Here is a 22250-nt window from a genome sequence, read left to right as displayed (position 1 = left end):
GACAAGGGGGTGGGGTAGGAAGTTTGCAAGCTGTGGCAGAGATCCTGTAAGTGAGATCTAACACATAAGAATTTTTGACCTTGGGGAATTTACATAGCCCCTTTGTTCCTCCATTTCCTGCTAAGATTAATTATTTCACGAAAAACATATTTATTGACTCTTGCTTTGTAGCAGGTCTTATCCTAAAGCTGGAGGTGAATAGGAAAATGAAATAGACTAGGCTTCTGCTTTCCTTGAGTTTGCTTACTTACTTGCAAATTAGTGAAAAATAATTCATCATACAGGGTAGCATGTAGGTTTTCTGAATCAGTGACCTTTACGAGGAAAGATGAAGGACAAAAAGTGCCAGTTTTGAGAGGATCTGGTAAGAGAATAAATTAGTGAAGACAAGGAGCTACATAGAAGGAATGAACGGCCTGAGAGAAAATCAGGGTGACAGGGGCGCAGTAACTGAGGGGGAAGTCCTAGAGCTGAGGTCAGAAAGGTGGGAAGCGCCAGATCAGGTAGAGATTTACAAGTTGGGCTTCGGATTTTATTATTTTTAATTTTTTTTGTAGTACGCGGGCCTCTCACTGTTGTGGCCTCTCCCGTTGCGGAGCACAGGCTCCGGACGCGCAGGCTCAGCGGCCATGGCTCACGGGCCCAGCCGCTCCGCAGCATGTGGGATCCTCCCAGACCAGGACACGAACCCGTGTCCCCTGCATCGGCAGGCGGACTCTCAACCACTGCGCCACCAGGGAAGCCCCGGATTTTATTTTCAATGTGCTGGGAAGTCTTTGAAGGATTGTAAATTGAGAGTGTGAAAAGAGCTAATTTGCCTTTGATAAGATCACTCTGGTAGCTGCACAGAGCTCAGAAGCAGGGAGACCACTTAGGACGCTGTTGGAAAATTCCAGGAAGATGGTAACAGAGAGTTGAACTGCAATGATGGTTGTGGGTATAGAAAGAATGGAAAAGATTTGGAAGCTATTTTAGGGATGGTGCCCATAGGACTTGCTTTTGGGTTAGATGTAGGATTGAGGAAGAGGAGAGGGATCAAGGATGACTAGCTTGAGCAACTGGGTGTATGGTGGAGATGTTGACTAAGTTGGGGAGCACTGCAACTATTTTGGGGGAGATAAGAACCGTGTTTTAGACTTGTTGAGTTTGAGATGGTTATAAGAGAAATCAAAGAGGCAGTTGTTGATCTAATTCTGGAGTTTAGGGGAAAGGATAGTAACATTTATCTCAGAATTGTTGGGAGAATTAAACAAGATAATAATAGTAGAGTGCGCACAAAGATAGACATTCTATAAATTTAGTTCCTTTTCTCTTCCTTGCTCCTGCAATACTCAGGCCCAATTTCTCTAACCCCTGAACAAACCATGAAGGGTTAATATTGCACACATTAGTTACTGGCTCCCTGTCATAAGGGGTCAAATACTAGGGGGAAGTTCCTCATGAGTGTCTGTCCCACCCCATCCCTCATGTTTTCCCCTGCATTTCCACCATCCATGAAGGACCGCAGTAATAACAAACTCCTGTCAGTAAATTGGATCATGTGCTAAAGCATTTATCTTAAATTCAGTCCTGGCCTGAAGATGCACTACAGGCAGTTGCCTCCCGCTTCTTGGAAGACATTGAAATGTCAGAGGAAATACGAGATGGCTGTATTGAGTTGTGTAAAAGCTTTCACACTTCTGCTGTAGATTTATCGACATCCTTCTATGTTGAACTTCAAAGATACAATTACGTGACTCCTACCTCTTATCTTGAATTAATTTCTACCTTCAAACTGTTGTTGGAAAAGAAAAGGAGGTAAAAACAAAATTTCTTATTTCAAAGTAAGCTATGGTGGTTTTTAAAACATTTGTGTGGACAAAAATGACATAGCAATGATGTGGTAGAGATTTATTTCATATATGTATATACTGTGAGTTTTGTTACATCATTAAATGATTTACTCCACAGACACTTTTAGGGTAGGGAACAGGGCTTATTCTTTTGTGCAGATGCATTGCCCAGCACATGATAAATGCATAATCATATTTGTTTAAGGAATGAAGGTGTGCCACTCAGAGCTGTGGTAAGGCTCCAGGATACTTTGACAATGCTATTGGGTAAACAACACTAGGGAGTAATTTTTCTTTAATAAGTAATTAGATAATAAGTAAACCTTCTCTTTAGGTATTGAACAGCTGAAACCCAGAGACAGCCACTCAATATACATAACCTGCTTTCCTTCTTTAAGTAAACTCTTATTTGAAAACATCAATACAAACATCAATAAACTTATATGAATTTAAGCAATTTTTTATATTGCATTTGTAATTTTTAATATTTTTATTTCCCTCTTGAAGTCTGATTTATCAAACTAAACTTTCCCAGGTACTTAAATAATTTCGAAAATCTAGTAAGTTAAACTTATACATATGGTAAGCCTTAAGTTCTTTTCAGTGTTTGACTATTGTCTAAAAACTTAATGAGATTTTTTTACTTCAAAGCACAAATTAGCTCTGTTGATCAATTACATAACTTATATTGGAGTACAAGGCTGATCTGTTCATCTAATAGACCAAATTCTTCTAAATATTAAAAAAATACTTAAAACACCGAATGTGCACAGATTCCTTGACAAAAAAATAATAAGTTTAGTTTTTGCATATTAACTATAGTTCATTCTAAATCTTCTTATGGCTAACTCACTATCTCAGGCATTTTGAAGTACCTTTTCTCGTATTGTCCAAGATGCTACCTAGATACTGCTGGGAAACTCCTTAGCCGTATTTATAGTGACTTTTGTAATGCCTTCCACAGCAGGAGTGTCATAGCTTTCCTATTCATCATGGCACACACCCCGTGTTGAATCATACCAATGGTATTTTTCCCATCTACCTAGTGAAATCTGCAAGTCCCACCCAAGGCTGCTACAAGACTTAGCTGAATTTTACTATTTCTTTGCCTGTCATTTTATTATTTCTTACCATGTAGATCTTAGGATCTTTAACCTAATGGAATCTTGCTTTTCTCCCCCCATATTTTCCCATCCAGGGAGATCAAAACCACTTGGGGAGTCTGATTAATTTGGGGGTATCACTCATCTTTCTGTTTGATTATATGCTCACGGTATTTAAGGCCATCCTAACTGGAAGAAAGATTATAAAAATGATATACAAACTTAGAGAAAGTTTGAAAGTAATAGTTTTCTAGGCATTTTTAGATATTCTTGTTGGCCTTCCTACTTTCCTCTTTTTAGAAATGTTCTCCTTTACCTCAACTAGAATTCCCACCCTGTAGTTATTCTTCCTTTAATAGCTAAAGTCTTTAGATCTCCTTATAGCCAGGTAGTACTGTAACCTCGAAGCAAGTTATCAGGTTCCCTGCCAAGAAACCAGTGTTTTAGCCAGCAAAGCCATCATGTGGGATGAACCACCACACTGAAACTGCTTCATGTTGGCAGGAGTGAGACCTTTCCAGTGCTTGCTCCACAAAGGTTCCACTGAAACCAAACTCACAGATAATATGGTATCCTCTATCCAGTCTCCTCAGTTCCCATTGCTGTAACACGTTTTGCTCGGAGGGAATCACAAATGCCAAAAGTGTAGCATGTCCTGACTTGTAATGTTTTTTTTTTCCCTATGGCAGCCTTTTCAGTTTTCCAGCCCAAGCCAGTTAAGCACTCAGTTGAAGAGTGCGCTTCCACCTTTAGACAATTATCAGATTGGTTTGTTACCTACTCCAACCAATGTTTTGAAGAGAATTTCTAAAATGTGTCACCTTTTATTTTGAGACATTATGGCATCTCAAATATTTAAAATGAAACAAATTATAAAGGAGCGTTTTCTCTACTCATAATGTATAATTATCTCTAGAACACATATGAATGCAGATAAAAATTTAAAGTATGTTAAAATGTTACATTATTTTGGGCTTCCCTGGTGGCGCAGTGGTTGAGAGTCCGCCTGCCGATGCAGGGGACACGAGTTCGTGCCCCGGTCCGGGAATATCCCACATGCCGCAGAGCGGTTAGGCCTGTGGGCCATGGCCGCTGAGCCTGCGCGTCCGGAGCCTGTGCTCCACAACGGGAGAGGCCACAACAGTGAGAGGCCCGCGTACCGCCAAAAAAAAAAGATATATATATATATTACATTATTTTGAATCAATTATTATTACCTTATAATAATTTGGCACCAAAAAAGTGTTGAGCTTTATTCTCTATTGGCCACTTTTATCTTAAATAAAAAAATTCCTATTTCAAGATACTTAACACATCTTAAAATTAAATGCCACATTTGGCAGCATTCAAAATAATATATTTTGGGCACTGAAGTCTATTTAAAATAACTGATTATGAAAAGATTTTAAGGAACAATAATGTTGTTGGAATAAACTTCCCAAGGTGACTAATTGTAGAGGCACATCATTCATCTCGGTATAAGGAGGTTCCTTGCCTTATACTTAGTGTATTTATCTTTTGAATTTGTTATATGCCTAGATATTGTGTCAGGTACTGGAAATACAAAAAATCCCTAGACATACTGTCTACTTTTAATTGCACACAATCTAAAGTTCTAGAGTTTATATTTTTCACAAAATTGTTAATATATGTGAAAAACTTTCAAACCACTTTTTTTAAGTTGAAGTATACCTGATTTGCAATGTGTCAGTTTCAGGTATTAAGCAAAGCGATTCAGTTATATATATTTATAACTTTTCAGATTCTCTTCCATTATAGGTTATTTATAAGATACTGAATATAGTTCCCTGTGCTATACAGTAGGTCCACTTCTTTAGTTATGCCTTGAAAAAGCCTGAAAAGCTCAAGAACACTTAATTTTTTTCCTTGAAGGAGGAGCTAGAGCCTGACAGCTAACCTTGTTTTATCTTTGCTTTCAGTGAAGTAATGAAAATGAAAAAGAGGTACGAAGTGGGTTTGGATAAACTGGATTCTGCTGCATCTCAAGTAGCCACAATGCAATTCGAGTTAGAGGCTCTACAACCTCAATTAAAAGTTGCTAGCAAAGAGGTTGATGAAATGATGATAATCATTGAGAGGGAGTCTGTAGAAGTTGCCAAAACTGAAAAAATAGTGAAAGCTGATGAAACAATAGCAAATGAACAAGCTATGGCTGCCAAAGCCATCAAAGATGAATGTGATGCTGACCTGGCAGGGGCCTTGCCCGTATTAGAGTCAGCTCTAGCTGCCCTTGACACTCTCACTGCACAGGTAAGAGCACAGCCACAGGCTTGCTGGGAGACGCATCATCATAGCTTAAGAAAGTACTTAATATTGTGTGCTACAATCTAGTCTGTTTTTCCAAATTAGTCTCCACATTTAATGCAATTGAAATCATTTTCAAATTGGGAAAAAGATTCCCTCATTCACCTGGAAAAAAAGAAATGTACATGCATAACTAAGACAATTTTGAAAAAGAAGCAAGCTTCCAAATGTTCTAAACAACCGTACAACAACTGTTATTTCAGGAACTTTGCAGAGCAACTTTAATCAACAGGGGTATAAGACCCAAGTACATATTTTGATGCTATGTGCACCTATTTCATATTTAGACACTTGTAATTGGAATATACCTTACAGTATATATGATAAAGTGTTATGTCAATGTTTGTCAGTTGTTTTTTGTGATACATAATATGGCTTATAATGTTATATTTTATAATAGCATGTCTAAGCTTTGAAATTCATTAAAAATTAAGGTGTGAAAGTGAACATTTCAATTAAGAAAGATAAAGATGAGTTTTAAAAAATAAATAGTGTTGGGAATCTTGGCAAAACTTTTGGATGAGGTAAGGGAGAAAGTGTTAGATCCTTTCGTCACACCTTACTCCAAAATAGATTTCAGATTGAAATTTAAATATAAATAGTTATATTACTATAAAAATGGTTGAAAATGTAGGTCAGATGTTAATAATCTTGGAATGTAAACTAAAACCTAGGATTTCTTTGGTATAAGAAATCAGGAACAAAAAAACAGTAAGCAATATTGTTCATAATGTATATGCTCTCTTTTGTATTTTTCATAAATAATAAAAATTTTTTAAAGTACTGAATTTTAGTACCTAAAAACCAACACATTTTGTTTGATATAAACACCATGGACAGAACTTTAGAAACGCTGAGGAAAAACTTTTCAACTGTATGGTAAACAAGATATTAATATGCTTCTATGTGAAAAGCTCTTATAAATCAATAACAAGCTCTAAGATAAGATAGTAAATGGTATAAAGAAGTACTAATTCACAAAGGAGGAAATACAAATAATCAATAAACATATGAATACAAAGTGTCAATAAACATATCATTCCTTATTTGTATTTAAAGAAATACAGATCAAAATAAAATTTCTTTGGCCTGTCAGAATGCCTACCAGTGTTGCTAAGGGTGTATGTAGTAAAGCAGCAGGCACCCTTCTGCTTTCTGGAGGGCAGTTTGTCAGTATTTGTCAAAAGCTTTAAAACAATAAAAGACATTAAGACTTTAATTCAATATGGCAATTGTAATAGTAAAAAAGAGAAAAAGGCACAAATAGGGTATTAGAATTATGGTTCTTATCTATGCATTGGAAGGCTATCTATGCAGCCATTAAAAATGATGTGTTTACTAGCATGAGCGGATGTTCGCTATGTATTGTGATTGAAATAGAACAGATTTTAAAACAGCGTGTATGTTAAGTATACTATGATTCCATTGGTTAAAATACAGCATATACACTGGTTTATAGCGTATACATATGAAAAAGATATAGAGGAATATAAAGGAAAATGTTTACAAGAGCTAACTATATATAGTTGGTTTATAGGAGACACTCATATGTATAATTTCTCTGTGTTTTTCTGTTTGCATCTATGACATTTATAGCTTTTCAGAAGCAACAAAACTCTTACTTTGTGACAGCCAAAACTCTCTTTCTTGTGTCTTTGAAGTAGATTTCATGTCATAAGTAATCTCATATAGGGTATCTTCCCGTTACTCTTTTTTGTCTGTAACTTTTCCTTTGGGATAAACTTCTCAACACTTCTTGACACAATTCTATCACTTTCATCATTTCTACCCAATGAACGGTGAGTTTCTATCTTATGGCTTAGTTTGAAAATAGGAACCGATTACAAGTCATATGTAAACAATTCTTTTTTAATAATAGCATGTTATTATTTCAAGGACATTACAGTGATAAAATCCATGAAGAGTCCTCCCGCTGGTGTCAAGCTTGTTATGGAAGCTGTATGCATCTTGAAAGGCATCAAAGCTGACAAAATCCCTGACCCAACGGGTTCAGGGAAAAAAATTGAGGATTTCTGGGGTCCCGCCAAAAGACTTCTTGGTGACATTCGATTTCTACAGTCACTTCATGAATATGACAAGGACAATATTCCTCCAGCTTACATGAACATCATAAGAAAAAATTATATTCCAAATCCAGATTTTGTTCCAGAAAAGATTAGAAATGCTTCCACAGCAGCCGAAGGTCTGTGCAAATGGGTCATAGCAATGGATTCGTATGACAAGTAAGTACTAACAAAAAGAAAATGAACTGGTGTGTTTTATTTTCAGGTTTGGCCATTTAAATAATATAAAGAGCTACATAGGTGAGAGGGTCCTCAGAAAATCCTGTCTAATGCCTGTTATATGACATATTTACTGGAGGCAAGACTATACCAACTAAATAGTATAATACAATGATACTTCAACTTTTTGGACTCAGGAACCCTTTATATTCTTAAAAATTATTGCAGACCCCAAAACCTTTTTTATCTACCATATTAGAAATTAAAACTGAGAATTTTTAAAAATATTCATTTTTAAATAGCAATAAAAAACTCCACATGTTTACATAAGTAACTTTTTTTTAATCCACATTTTCAAAAAAAGTTGTGAGAAAAGTGGTGGTGTTTCATATTTTTGCACATCTCTTTACTGTGTGCTTTAAAAGACAGCTGGACTCTCAGATCTGCTTCTTCATTCAATCTGTTGTGGGATATATTGTTTTGATTGAAGTATATGAGGAAAATGCAGCCTCACACAGATGTTTAGTTGCACAGGGAGGACCTCTTGGAGTCCCTGAAGGGGAGGGGACATGTCTTGGACCACATTTTGAAAACCACCCTTAACATTTATTCTTTGTTTAGACAAACAGCCTTTTTTGATGATTGTATGAGAAATACTTATATACAAAACAGAGTAAAAAATTTTGGTTATTTCTTCAAAACAGGAACTATTACTGGATGTCTTTCAAACTCATAAACAGTTTGAATCATTGTACATATATATTACAGGCTGTGTATATTTTGGACCATGATATATTATGTTAATGATAAATTTTAATTTAATGTTTTATCATTTATTTAGAAATATAACATGACTTAATTCCATTTTCCAGATAAAAGAGAATTTAGATCCATCCTTTTTCCTAATAATCCCTTTTATTACCAACATACATATTTATAAGATAGCTGGTTTTAGTTAGGGATATATTCTGAAATTTGAGAAAAGTACAATATAAAGACAGGAGTGTCATTCTTAGATGTATTTAATAAAACTGGAAGAGAAAAAAAAAGAGTTGGGGAACTGAGGAAGTGGGTGGACACACAGAAAATCATTTTAACTATTTTGAGATGAAAATAAAATAGTTAGATTAACCCATTTAATTATTTAAAATAATAAAAATTTTTTAAAAATGAAAGAGTAAAATGATGTGAATAAAATACCCTTCTTCTCATCATAATTAAGCCTTAACGAATTAGGCTAGTTTCCACAAACACTGCTCTATTTTACATGTATATGCTTATTCTCCTTTTCCAAAATCACCGAAATTGACATTGGTGACAACTGAATATTTTATTTTGGGTAAAAAAATTACTTATTTGAAAACATTATGTGTATTTGATATCTATTTTAATAGTCATGTTTTATGTGCTGAGATCAGATTTGACTGATTCCTAAATGAAATATAAAATATAGAAATCAGTATAGGTTATACATGAAGATGTGTTTTGAGTTATAGTAAGGATATTAGAAAAGTAAATTCAGTGACAGAAAGTACACTAGAATATTAAACATGTATTTAATTTTCCAATTTTACTTTTGGCAGAGTGGCAAAAATAGTAGCTCCCAAAAAGATAAAACTGGCTGCAGCTGAAGGGGAGCTTAAAATTGCCATGGATGGTCTCAGAAAGAAGCAGTCAGTGCTTCGGGAAGTTCAGGACAAGCTGGCCAAGCTTCAGGACACACTCGAACTAAATAAACAAAAGAAGGCTGACTTGGAAAACCAGGTATAGGATAATACAGACAAATATGGGCAAATCCTCAATTATTCTAAATAAAAATGATGTTCATGCTGGCACAAACACAGCAATCCTGTTTTCTTCCTGGTCAGTGGTTGGCAAACAGTGGACCACAGGCCAAGTCCACCATTGTCAGTTTTTGTACAGCCCACAAGCTAATAATGGTTTTGACATTTTTAAATGATTATATATTAAATGATTATATAAGTACCTGTATAATATCCTCATTCTTGCCTCTTGGTCCACAGAGCCTAAAATATTTACCTTCTGGCTCTTTACCCCACAAAAAGAAGAAAATTGTCAATAAGCTCTGTTGTAGATTACTAGAATATTGAGCTAGATTATTTAAATCATTCTTCATTATAAGTGAGAAAATGGAGAACCAAAATGTTAAGTGACTTAGGTTATATAAGAGTTAATAACTGATTTTCTTTGCTGTACACCTGAAACTAACACAACATTGTTAATCAACTATACTCCAATAAAAATTATTTTTTTAAAAAAAAGAGTGAATGGCAGAGCTGAGATTAGAACTCAATACCCAGAACCATAGTGTGTCCACTGAAAATGTTTTTAAGACTAAAATCATTGCTCTTAGATAGTGATACCATTTGCAAAAATTAATTGCTAGAGTCTGATTATGTTCCAGAAAAAAGTCAAAACATTTTATAACAGTTAACATTTATTGCGTGCTTATATGCAAGGCACTGTTGTTCTGAGAGCAATGTATATTATCTCATTGATTCTCACAAAAGCTTTCTGAGGGAGGTAATCTTTTTGAACCATTTTGTAATAACTGAAGCACAGAAAAGTTAAGCAACTTACTCATGGTCAGTGCAGCTTCTAAGCTGAGATCCAAACCCAGGCAATCTGACTCTAATAGCTATGCTGTTTCTCATTGTACTAGACTGCTTCTTTCTGTAGGATATGTGCACAAATTCTGTATTTGTGCAATATGTAACATGGTGCTCATCTTAAAAATGTGACCTATTGTTAGGCATGGGTTCCAAGTGATCAGTTTTAGTTTAAATAATATAACTAAAAAATGGGTACGTGGTTGCTCACTGTAAACATTTTTCAACTGTGTTGTATGTTTGAAATAACTTTTCATAATAAAATGTTGGAAAATTATGGTAATGTAGATTGAATGCATGCATATATGTGTATTAAAAATCTACTTTTGGAAGAGAAATTTTGGCTAAAATATTTTGACTTGGTGGCTTCTGATGGCAACTTTATTATAGTCCAAGACCTGATTCAACCTTTTAATACTGTTGAAAGAAGAATGGGTGAAGAAAGAAACTAGGAAGCAAAAGATATTAAAGGAGGGAAAATTAAGAGAGAAAGGTTTTTATTTAGGAAGTATCAAAAATATTACCAATTACATACCTTCTGCTTTTTTTAAACCTATCTTTAGATAAACTGATACAGTATTTTATATCTTTTAATCTAAAAGCATTTATTTAATATAAATATTAATAGCATAAGAAAAAGTATAAGACAAATTCTTATTCCAAAATGATCTAAATGTCTCTGCTTTTATCAATTATTTACTTCCTCTGTTCATGTAAATTATTTCATTTTGAACTTTAAGATAACCTTTACTTAATCTTGTCATCTTCTAAGAATGATGCTAAGTCACTTAAAATTAATCAAAATAATTCAGGTATTCTGTTGGAATATTGCTATTGCATGGGTTGAAATAGCTTTTCCCAAAGTTTGCCATATTCATAATTACCCTTCCTCTTTTTTAAAATAACATTGCTTAATTATGTATAATCAAACTTGGTTGACAGTCTTCTGCACAAAGTAGGCTGTCAACTATTGATTGATGTCCTAATTTAAGGTTAATTGCAAGTGTCTGAGTAGGTTGACACAATTTAACAACTTGAAAATTGTGCTTTGTAAGTAAGCATAAATTATTAAAACTTTTAAACATTTAACCTTTAAAATTATCATTAAATCAACCACAAGTTAAATGAGGGGAAAACGTTCATAGAATATTTAAAATAAAATGCATTTAGATTATTAAAATGGAGGGGAAACATCTATATTTGCAAGAGGATGTCCTTTATTACTTAATTAACTTTCAGTGTCTCATACGGTAGCTCATTTCCTTTAATAGAGCTATTCTTTGCATTATATGATAAATATCTGTTACAAATGTCACAAATTATATTAAAGTACACACTTTATTATGAAAAATGTTCTAAAAGGTCATGGACTTGCCGATCTTCATAGTTAGATATTGCACATTTTTCTTTTAGAGTGTTAAAAAAAATAAATTCCAGGCGTGTTTGTAATGTAAAAATTTATCCCTGAGGGTAAAATCTTGCAGAAATTTAAATAATTTTTTAAGTTATTCTCCTTGTAGATGTTGATAAAAGTTTACTTTTATTTTTGAGGTTGACCTGTGTAGCAAAAAGCTAGAACGAGCTGAAAAGTTGATCGGAGGCCTTGGGGGTGAGAAAACTCGCTGGAGCCAAACAGCTCTGGAGCTGGGGCAGCTGTACATCAACCTGACAGGGGACATCCTCATTTCCTCAGGGGTCGTCGCTTACCTCGGAGCCTTTACCTCTAACTATCGACAGGTAGGGAGTACTCATCGACCTCTAGGGTCTCTTCCTGACCCTCCCATTACAATCAACATTAATCTTGGGGTTTTTTGTTTGTTTGGATTTTTTGGTAAGTACGAGGGAGAAAAATGTTTTCAAGTGATTTCTAGTTGTGTATTTTAATTATTCAATAAATTAGCTTGGTAGCCAAAAAAGTGCTATATCAAATACTCTTCTAATTGTTTTAGAAACAAAAAGATCTACTTTAGAACGTAATGTGAAATGGTAGGCTCTAATGATAAAATTTCAGTTCTTAAACAAGTATAAAGGTATCAGGATATTTTGGGGAGCTGGGGGGTGTTTAGTCAACTACTCTCTATGAATCTCAATAATAAATCATTTCCAAATGACTTGAGAAACTGAAACTTTATGGGAGGAAAAGATGAACCTACCTAAACCCCAATTGATAAGTGGCTTCTTTCCTAAGAAAATAAATATCAGGTTCCCTGCTTCGAATTCCCACCCCTTTGACGGATTCTGCCTCCTTTATCCAACTCCTAACCCCTACTTCTTATCCCAGCTTTTTTGTTCCACTGTTCAGTCCCTTTCTCAGTGACACCCAGCACATTTTTTAGCTCTCTCTAGGAGTACAACCCAGGACATGGCCCTGTCAAAGCAGGAGGAGAGATTTAGAAAAATTAAAAGGAGAAGAAGGCAGTGAAAATAAAGAGAAGAGAGAAATTTGAAACATTTGCCAATAGCTTCTGGTGTCAACGGAGGAGAGAAAGAGTAAATGAAAACCCACTTCTGTGTGTGGCTTTATCAAGTTTTACAAAGCATTCGCTTTGCCCGTGGTCTCAATTGAGCTTCACTTGAATTCAGGGCTTTCGCTGAAGTAGGGTTGATTCTTGGTGGCCACTGTTTTGGTTTGCTTGTTTGCTTTTAACCAAACTAGTTTAAAATCCTCACACTGATCATGCTTCTGTCTTTATCTTCTGGTTCTGGTAGCCCTTGTCCTGGTGCATGACTTTCATATTCTTCTTAGCTTTCTGTCTTCATTTATGTCTGAATGACTGTCTGCAGTTATGGCATTGACATCTTGTAGTTCAGATAATTAACTTTTAACATGACACTATTTACCTAGTCATAGACTTGTTTGCTCGACATTTTCAGAGACTGAGGCTTATGAAGATTAAGAAAACTGCTCAGAACCACACAGCTGGTTAATGACAGAGCAGAAATGAGACTTGTTGTCCCCTGAATCCTAATTTAGCCCTCTTTCTACTCTTCTGTGTCAACTTGGAAGGATGGAAGTGGTAACCTGCAGAGCCTCCTACACCCCTCTGTTGGTTCCCAACATACCCCCGGGTGTCTGCACTGGCTCCTGTTGAGCATTCCAGTGCCATGCTGGAAGTCACCAGCCAGGGCCACTCCTCCCAACCCAGCCCTCTCTGATGACTCCTTCCAAAGCACTGCATCTTGCTTGACTCCCCAGTCAGCTGCTTCCACCAGAATGGGGGCTGCCAGTTAGACCACTACACAAATGCTTCAAGGAAGCATTGAGGCTTGAACTGAGACCTTGAAATTTATGGACAGAAGCAAAGCAACACTAAACTAGACACAAGCTCCAAGCAAAGCTCGTAACTCCTTCTGTGAACTTCTGTGCACTGTCCCCACCCCTGATTCAAGAGGACACCTTATCCCGTCCCATCTAAGAAGACTTGAAGGCAATTTTATCCCTTCCTTGCTTTACTGTAGCAACCTAGGCTTTTACTTAACTAATCTCTAACGTCATTGTTCCTTCCTTTGAATTCATTCTCTGCATCCTGCTCTGTAATCGTCTCTTTTATCTATTTCTCCTGGGTCAGGGCAGCTGGCAGTTTACGCCCCATCAAGTTTCCCATTCGATTCTAAGCACAAGGGTAATAGTGGCAACTTCAGTGCTCTACCCAGATCCCCACCTGGTTTCCTGTGCGTTCACGTCCAACAACCAGCACCTGTGGCTTTTTTGGCAGACTTCCCTTGGGTTCTTAGAACTCACTTTGCGCAGTGCTTGGAGAGCTAAAATTGGCTGGGAATTTACTGCCCTCTGAGGCTGGCCTCAGTGAAAGACTGACAGAGGTGAGAGCCTGAAGGTCTGTCTCCCTTCCTGTGGTTGGAACAAATGCAAGGAATAACTTACACTCCCTGTAGGAATAAGGTGTAACCACCTGTGCAGAACTTGTGGCTGATCTCTCACCTTTTACTGGCTTTTTCCTGGTCGTTATACTGCTTCTCCTAGTATCCCTTCCTTAATAAATCATTTCAGATAAATCTTCATGTCAGAGTCTGCTACTGGGAAACCCAAGTAAGACAAAAAGGCTTTAAAACAATCTTGGTTTTTTCCTAATATCAAAGTCTCTGGATACCAAGAGCCTGCAGTAAGTAGCTAGATCCCCTCCCTCTAAGCTTGAGTCTGAGTAGTTGTCAATTATTCATCAACCCCTTTGTAGAGTTTCTGGCACTCCTCATAATAAAATGTAGAAAATTTCCATTCTTCTAGCATAACTGGGCCCACAGTATTCGATCGTAATGCCCACGCCTATCTCCAAAACAAAATCCTACAAAACTGTAAGGACATACAAGCCCTGGAGTTGAATTACTTTGAACTTTCTGAGGGACCTTTTCCTACCAATAATCAAAGTCAAACTGCTTTGGTGGCGGTAGTTACTTTCACCAAGATGGCACCCTTAGTGGTCAGTTTTCCGTTTCCACCAACTATCCTACCGCCTGATTACCAGCCAAGATCCTTGGCTTGTATTTTGAGATGCTTGTTCAGAGGCCCTCATGTTCATTTCACTTATGCTCTGCTGCTACACCCTTACAGATGTATAATTGGCCGCTTAAATTTCTAAGCCAGTTCATCTGTGATAACATACTACACCTGTCAACTATAGATAGCATTCCACAGCAACTATGGCTTTCATTTTCCCTACTTCTTCCCCGTATCACTGGCTACGATGCCCATACCAGCATCAAGCTGTATCTGAGAAAACCTTCAGACCTCCCCACAAAAGTCTTCAGGCCAACGAAAAATCAAAAACATGCCCATAGGAACTGTGTACTAGGAGCCAGAATCAAACTGGAAATGCTGCCTTCTCCTCCACCCTACATAGCCATGCCATCTGTCCTGGTGCCAACAACCAAACCAAGTAAAAACCCAGATGATAGTCATTAAGTACTCGTGAGTGTGCTGTCTTAATCCAGTTTTGAATCATGGTTAACAACTCTGAATTCCCTTCTGTGGGCAGTTTGCTAAGCCCTCACGCCAACCACTTCCCTTTTCAGGCTCTAATAGTCCTGGGTTACAATAGGCACATATCCAACTTCCAGAGGCCCCCATATACCTAACACCCAAGGACGGCCCCTTCTTCCCGGTGCCTGTGGAACTATTCAAAGGACCCAGTCATCAGGAAGCCCTGGAAACCTAGCTGACTCCACCCCACTCTGCTTGATGTTTATAAACTGCCCCCTACAGTTCCACCTTGCTGTTACTCTGTGTCCAGGTGCAGCCTCCTGTGTATCAGGAGGCTGTGTATCAATTTCTCTCATTTGGAGCTGTAAGTAACAAAGAGTTCTGCCTCTCATCTATAGGAGTGTCTTTGTGTTATGACCCACCATCCAAGGAAGCTTTAATCATACCTAAGATCATATAATTATGAGACAGAAGCCTGGCAGACAATGCCTTAATCAAAATAAAAATGTCATCCATGAATGGACAGTTTGAAATCATGTGCCACTGATGAGATGCAATGAGAAGAACACAGTATCATTTCTGTGATATTCCTGCCAAAGGTGCATAACCTAAATTGACTCATGAGAGAATACCACACAGACCCAGCTGTGGGGCATTCTACAGAATAACCGGCTCATCAAGGTCATGAAAATCATCAGCTGTCCCCAAACTGTCATAGCCTTTCATGTGCAAACCGAAGGGAATGTTGGTCCAACCTACTCAGCAGGAACCCGAGGGAGACGGTAGTACCCACCGTGCCCTCTCAGCTAGCTCCACTTGGTACACACGGCATCCTCATTTGCCCACGGACTGGTATCAACACCATATATATCCACCTTCTCCTTGCCCCTTTCTAACCTATTTTCTCTCCAGTCATGTCTTTCACTGTTTATGAACCCTTTGATCTATAACCTCAATTTGGACCTTGATTTCTGATTTTCTGAGTGTGAACCTAAGCTTGAAGTATGCTTCCGGTTCCTGAGCATCCTAGCAAACTGTGCCCCGGGTGGGATATCCAAAACTCCAGTATGTGCCCTGATCCTTATTGGTGCCTAATAACCCTGCTCTGGTCCTTCCCCCAGGACATGTGAGAGCCAGACACAAATGTTTTCTGTGTCCCCTACTGGTTCAAATTGGATTTACTTTTATACCACAATATTGTAGTAAAGTGTGCTGATATTTAAAATTTAAAGAAAATGTGTAGAAAAACATGGTGATCTCCATGTATTTTGTCAACAGAAGCTTTGGGATCATAATTGGCAATTATTTTTTCCAGATACAAAGTTCTGATTTCACTAGTAAGTGATCTATCTAAATTTTATCTTAACATTATATATAATTTTCATTTGAATACATAGTAGAGCTTCTAAATTATGATTTTATTTTGAAAAATATGATGAACACAAATCATTTTTGAGGTAGAGTTTCAACGATGCTTTGTAGACTCAGAGCGTAGTTGAGGAGTTTACAAGGTATCCATTTGGTAACCTCCAACCTCATTTTTATATCTTTCTGTGTATGTCTTAAAGAACCAGATCAAGGAGTGGACAAATTTGTGCAAAGGAAGAGGTATCCCCTGCTCAGATGATTATTCCCTTATGAGTATTCTGGGAGAAGCAGTGACAATTCGAGCCTGGAATATTGCTGGATTACCTTCTGACTCATTTTCTATTGATAACGGGATCATCATAACGTAAGGAAAATATTTCTCACAAATGATCTCTATCAGTCAGTGGATTTATTTATCTGTGTACCTTTTTAACACAGCTAGTAAACTTATATAGTATTGAAAAATGTATTACTTAACTAATTAGCTAAATTAAATATGGATAATCACTTCCTTCTCCAATTAATGTCAGAGTAGTTGAGCATTGGAGACAGTAGTAAACAAACTAAAAACCCCAGATGACTTTTGCTTAATTTTTAATCAATTTTTAGCAAATAGAGCAAAACCCTGCCATAAGTAAGTGAAGTCCAAATTTTTTATTCCCATAAAACACAGGGTTTTGTTATTATAGGTTAGTGAAACATGCAGGGATAGGTTTGTGTTGGTGATGTCTTATTCCCTGCTGGGTGTGCGACCACCTTAAATGGTATGGATACATTTCTGGGTCCTGGGTTGATTGGGGCTTTTAAAAGAGTGGTGCTGTTCCTGGAATCTCCTGGTTAGTAGATAAATCCCATGGAGATGGGGCCGGGAGGATACTGGAGGCTCATCCAGCCTTACCTTTCCTCAAGGTGTTGCCTCCTAGAAGCCAAGGACTTCACTCTGTCCTAGTGTGAGGATGATCATTGATTGTGTTATTTTCAAGGTCACATTACTATGGGCCTTCTATCACTGGACCAATCTTTTTGGAGGTTTTAGCATGTTAGAAATAGCACAGGGAAACCATCAGGAAACGTTCAGTTCTGTGTTACATCACTATTTTGAGTAGTTGTTACTTTACTACTGAAAAAGTAATTGATATGATGGTACTTAAAGTAAAAATGGTTGAGGCATGTAAATTTTTAAAAATAGAATTAACCACTATGTGTAAAAACCATATTATTAAATTTTTTGTTTGTAACATTTATGAAAATTATTCTACAAATTAAAATTCTGGTGAACAAATTTCTTTACTGCTCAGCAAATGATCCTGCCATATGGATTTCTATAGCATTTATTTACTGAACTATTCTAAAAGGATTTGAAGCATGTGCAGTTTGAATATAACATAAAATAGGATAAAATCTGATAAGACCACCTAGGGATATTAAAGAGGTAGTTACTATTAGGTACTTGAGACAAGCTAATCCTTGCAGTTGGGTCCTGAATTAAGCTCACAGCTTTGCGATAACCAAGGTAAAAAAGAAAAGCTGTGTCACACAGTTCTCATTTTTCAATCAAGCAAATCATACTCAGAAAAACAAACTTTCCCAGGAACTAAACTTACATTTAATTACTTTGTTGATTTGGAGACGAGATTATCAAGCTTTTCTTTGGTGGACTAAAATTAAGCACTGGGTACTCTTGTTCTGATAATCTACATTAATCCAGAAGAAAAATTATAGAATCTAGGTAAGTGATAAATATGTGCATTAGTTTGCAACTGAAACAGATGTTTAAGTACCTTTTAAGAAGTTTAGGATGGCAGCTAGTTCGTTTTTTAAATACTTAACAAGTAGGTGGCAAACAGTTTGCGTAGACGTTTAATGTGAGAATACACATTGGACGTTGACAATATGGGAGGTTTCTGAATGTTTAGAAGTCTATCTTTTGGAAGCCTTATATATTGTTGGTGGGAATGTACATTGGTACAGCCACTATGGAGAACAGCATGGAGATTCCTCAAAAAAGTAAGAAGAGTACTACCATATGATCCAGCCATTCCACTTCTGGGTATTTATCTGAAGAAAACAAAAACACTAATTAGAAAAGATATGTGCATCCCTATGTTCATCACAGCATTATTTATACTATCCAACAATATGGAAGTAACCCAAAGGTCTCTCAACAGATGAAGGGCTAAAGATGTGGTGTATATGTGAGATGAAATACTACTCAGCCGTAAAAAAGATGAAATCTTGCCACTCGTAACAACATGGATGGACCTTGAGGGTGTTATGCTAAGTGAAATAAGTCAGATGGAAAAAGACAAATACTGTATGCTTTCGCTCCAATGTGAAATATTAAATAAATAGATAGATAGATAAATAATAAACAAAACAAAACAAAGCAAACATGTAGATACAGAGAGCAGAGTAGTAGTTACCAGAGGGGAGGGGATGGGGGTGTGGGGGGAGGGTGAAATGGGTAAAGGGGATCAAAGATCTGGTAATGAATGGAAACTAAACCTTCGGTGGTGGGCGTGCTGTAGAAGTCAAAATATAATATTGTACAAATAATAATTAATGATAATAAAATTTTATTTTAAAAATTTCAATAGAAAAAAAAGTCCACCTTATACTTTTGTCCAGCTGGACCAATTAACTTCAGCTAAAATAATAGTCCAATTTTGTTGTTGTTGTTGTTGTTGTTGTTGCTGTTGTTTCCCTCTCAGAAAAAAAAGCTTTGATCTTCCCAAACAATTGTGAATATACTTGGTCATGTCCCACATAGTAGTAGTTATGTCTTTATTGTTTTGATTTGCAATTTATATACTTTTGTTCTACCTAGGAGGACATCTATAATGTATTCCTATAACTCCATTTATCCAGCGGAGGCTGATATACTTCTTATATTCTAGCAAATAAATGTACCCTTTCTTTTGGGTCCAGTCATATTTCAATAATACTGGAACTGTTGATGAATATTTCTGCTTTTAAGATTCCATATCTTTCAGTGATCTTTTTCAAGACAAACTTCCATTTCAGGAGAGATTGAGGTAGAAAATGGTTTTAATGAGCCATAACCCCTAAATGTTTGCTATTTGTTTGTAAAAGTGTTGAAGCATTAGCAAGAAGTTATGGTAGCAACCTTACTAAGTAGGAAATATTAACATTTTTCATTCTTGGCTTTTTATTCAATGATTTTGGTAATCTTATACTGAGAGGTTTCAGTAAATAGGTTAAGGTGATCATTTTGAAGTATCAAATAAGTATCGTACTTATTTGCTAGTGTGTTCTTCCTTCCCCAGAGATACTTGCTTGATAATGATAATACCTAATATGGAGCACTTACTAAGGACCTGAGCCTGTGCTAAATGCTTTTCACATACTATCTCAGCTGAGGGAAGAGTCAGTAATTTAGGGAACTGGAAGAATATGTAAAATTTGGACAAGTTAGAACATAATTAACTTTTGGAGCTACTGACACTTGATGTTTCCTTAGCTAATCAGAATTTCAAGGGCTAGTGATAACATTAAATGTAATTGGATTCTATCTAAACATTTCACAGGGAACGTATTGGGCTTGTTTAACAACTTGGTAAGTAGATCAGACCTATATCTAATATAACTCTGCTTTTAAAAAATGTTTTAAGTTTTCATTTTTATAGGAGTTAGATAAATCAGGTTTATTTCAGCAACAGTAATAACTGAGAGGAACACCCACCTTTCTTTGTCTGTTTTTATCTAATTGTGTGTGCGTGTGTGTGTGTGTGTGTGTAAAGAGGAAAATACCACAACTCTTTGAAATGCTCCACTGCTATATATCCAAATTCCATCCTTCCATGCAGACTACAGTGAACATGTATTATCATGTTAGAAGTCTGTATTTTTCAAAAATACAGAAGAGCACCAAATATTTATCCTCTCTAGACAATAGCAAAAGAACAAACACTATCAAAACTTGGAGTGCTGGGTGCTATAATAATTTAGTTTCCACTTGAGAAACTATGGGAGCTATGATCTTCAAAAGCAAACATTGTAGACTGAAGCCACAACACTGTCCTCTTTTTGAATCAAAAAGATGTTATCTTGAGGGTGTTGTTTGAAGAAAATTAATTTGATGCAGTTGTTAACTGGGTATTGAACAGTATCTCTCTTCCAACTTTTTTCTTCTTTTTCAAAATTGTTTTGTCTAGTTTTTACTTCTCAATATAAATTTTAGAATATCCACAGAAGATTCTGCTGAGATTTCGATAAGGACTGCAGAATCTATAGATCAAAATTTGGGAAGAATTGACAACTTAGTAAATCTTCTAATCCAGGAACACAGTATATCTCTCCATTTATTTAGATCTTCTTTGATCTTTGTTGGAAGATCTTATCTATGAATTCAATTTTAAAATACTTATAGGACATTCAAGTTATCTATTTATTCTCAAGTGAGTTTTGGTAGTTTCTGTCTTTCAAGAAATTGGTCCATTTCAACTAAGTTGCCAAATTTATGGGCATAGGGTTGTTTGTAGCATTCCCTTAACATCCTATTAATGTCTGCAGGGTCTGTGATAATTTCTTTATCATTTCTTGTATTGGTAATTTGTACCTTCTTTGTTTAGCTAGAGTTTGATAAATTTTGTAGATCCTATCTAAGAACAAGCCTTTTATTGCTTTTCTCCTTTTTTATTTTTTTGGTTTTTGTTTTGTTTGGTTGGTTGATTTTCAATTTCATTGATTTCTCATTGAATATTAACTGTTTCTTTTCTTTTGCTTGCTTTTGACCTAAATTGCTCTTCTTTTTCTGATATAAGAGGGAAGCTTAAGTTACTGATTTTAGATTTTTTTTCTTTTCTAATCTATGCATTTTAATGCTATATATTTTCCATTAAGTACTGCTTTAGCTGCATAGCACAAATTTTGATATGGTGTATTTTTACTTTCATTTCCTTTAAAATATTTTCTGGTTTCTCTTGAGACTTTTTCTTTTTTGAACCATAGGTTATTTTAAAAATGTATTGTTTGATTTCCAAATACTTGAGAATTTTTAAGCTTTCTTTTTGTTATTTGTTTTTTAATTTTTAACTTAATTCCATTACATTCAGAGAGCATACATTATCTGATTCCAGGTGCTTTAAATTTATTACAATTTGTTTTATGGCATAAATATGGTCTATGTGAATGTTCCCTGTGCAATTGACATATTATGGGATGGAGACTTCTTTAAATGTCAGGTTGAGTTGTTTGAGAGTGTAGTTCATATCTTCCATATCGTTGCTAATATTCCATCTACTTGTTTCTTCATTTCTATCAGTTTTAGCTTCCTGTATTTTGGAGCTCACTTGTTGGATGTATACGCATTTAAGATTGCCGTGTATTATTGATGAACTGACCCTTTTATCATTATGTATTATCCCCCTTTATCCCTGATAATTTTTCTTGTTCTGCAACCTCCTTTTTTCTGATATTACTATAGCCAGTCCAGCTTTCTTTTGATTAGTGTTTGCCTGGTATCTTTTACCATCATTTTACTTTTAATATAAATATGTTGTTATATTTGAAGTGGGTACCTTGTGGATAGCATACAGTTTGACCTTGTATTTTTCTAGTCTGACGATCTCTCTCCTTCAATTAGTAAATTTAGACAACTTTATACTTGATATGGTTGATATCATTGAAATTAGATCTGACATTTTATTATTTTTCTGTTTTTACATTTGGTTTTTGTTGCCCTGTTCCTCATTTCTTATTCTTTTAGATTATTTGAATAATTCACCATTTTTAGTATCGCACTTTAATTTATCTTTTTTTTTTTTTTTTTTTTTTTTTTTTTGCGGTACGCG

The 22250-nt window shown here is 35.9% G+C and overlaps 1 protein-coding gene across 1 annotated transcript in view; it reads left to right on the top strand.

Annotated features, from left to right (window-relative positions):
* The window catches only part of DNAH7 (dynein axonemal heavy chain 7), a 250715-nt gene that overhangs the window by 151308 nt on the left and 77157 nt on the right, over positions 1-22250 (top strand). The window contains exons 41-46 of the mRNA XM_033400318.2: positions 1568-1797; positions 4876-5206; positions 7157-7503; positions 9087-9267; positions 11685-11870; positions 16638-16801. Of these exons, the coding sequence (XP_033256209.1) occupies positions 1568-1797; positions 4876-5206; positions 7157-7503; positions 9087-9267; positions 11685-11870; positions 16638-16801 (1439 nt within the window). The remainder of the gene's footprint in view (positions 1-1567; positions 1798-4875; positions 5207-7156; positions 7504-9086; positions 9268-11684; positions 11871-16637; positions 16802-22250) is intronic.

Source organism: Orcinus orca, chromosome 7 (genome assembly GCF_937001465.1).
Source record: "Orcinus orca chromosome 7, mOrcOrc1.1, whole genome shotgun sequence".
NCBI lineage: Eukaryota > Metazoa > Chordata > Mammalia > Artiodactyla > Delphinidae > Orcinus > Orcinus orca.
Note: the sequence above shows the minus strand (reverse complement) of the source record. Positions and strands in the feature narration are given on the sequence as shown.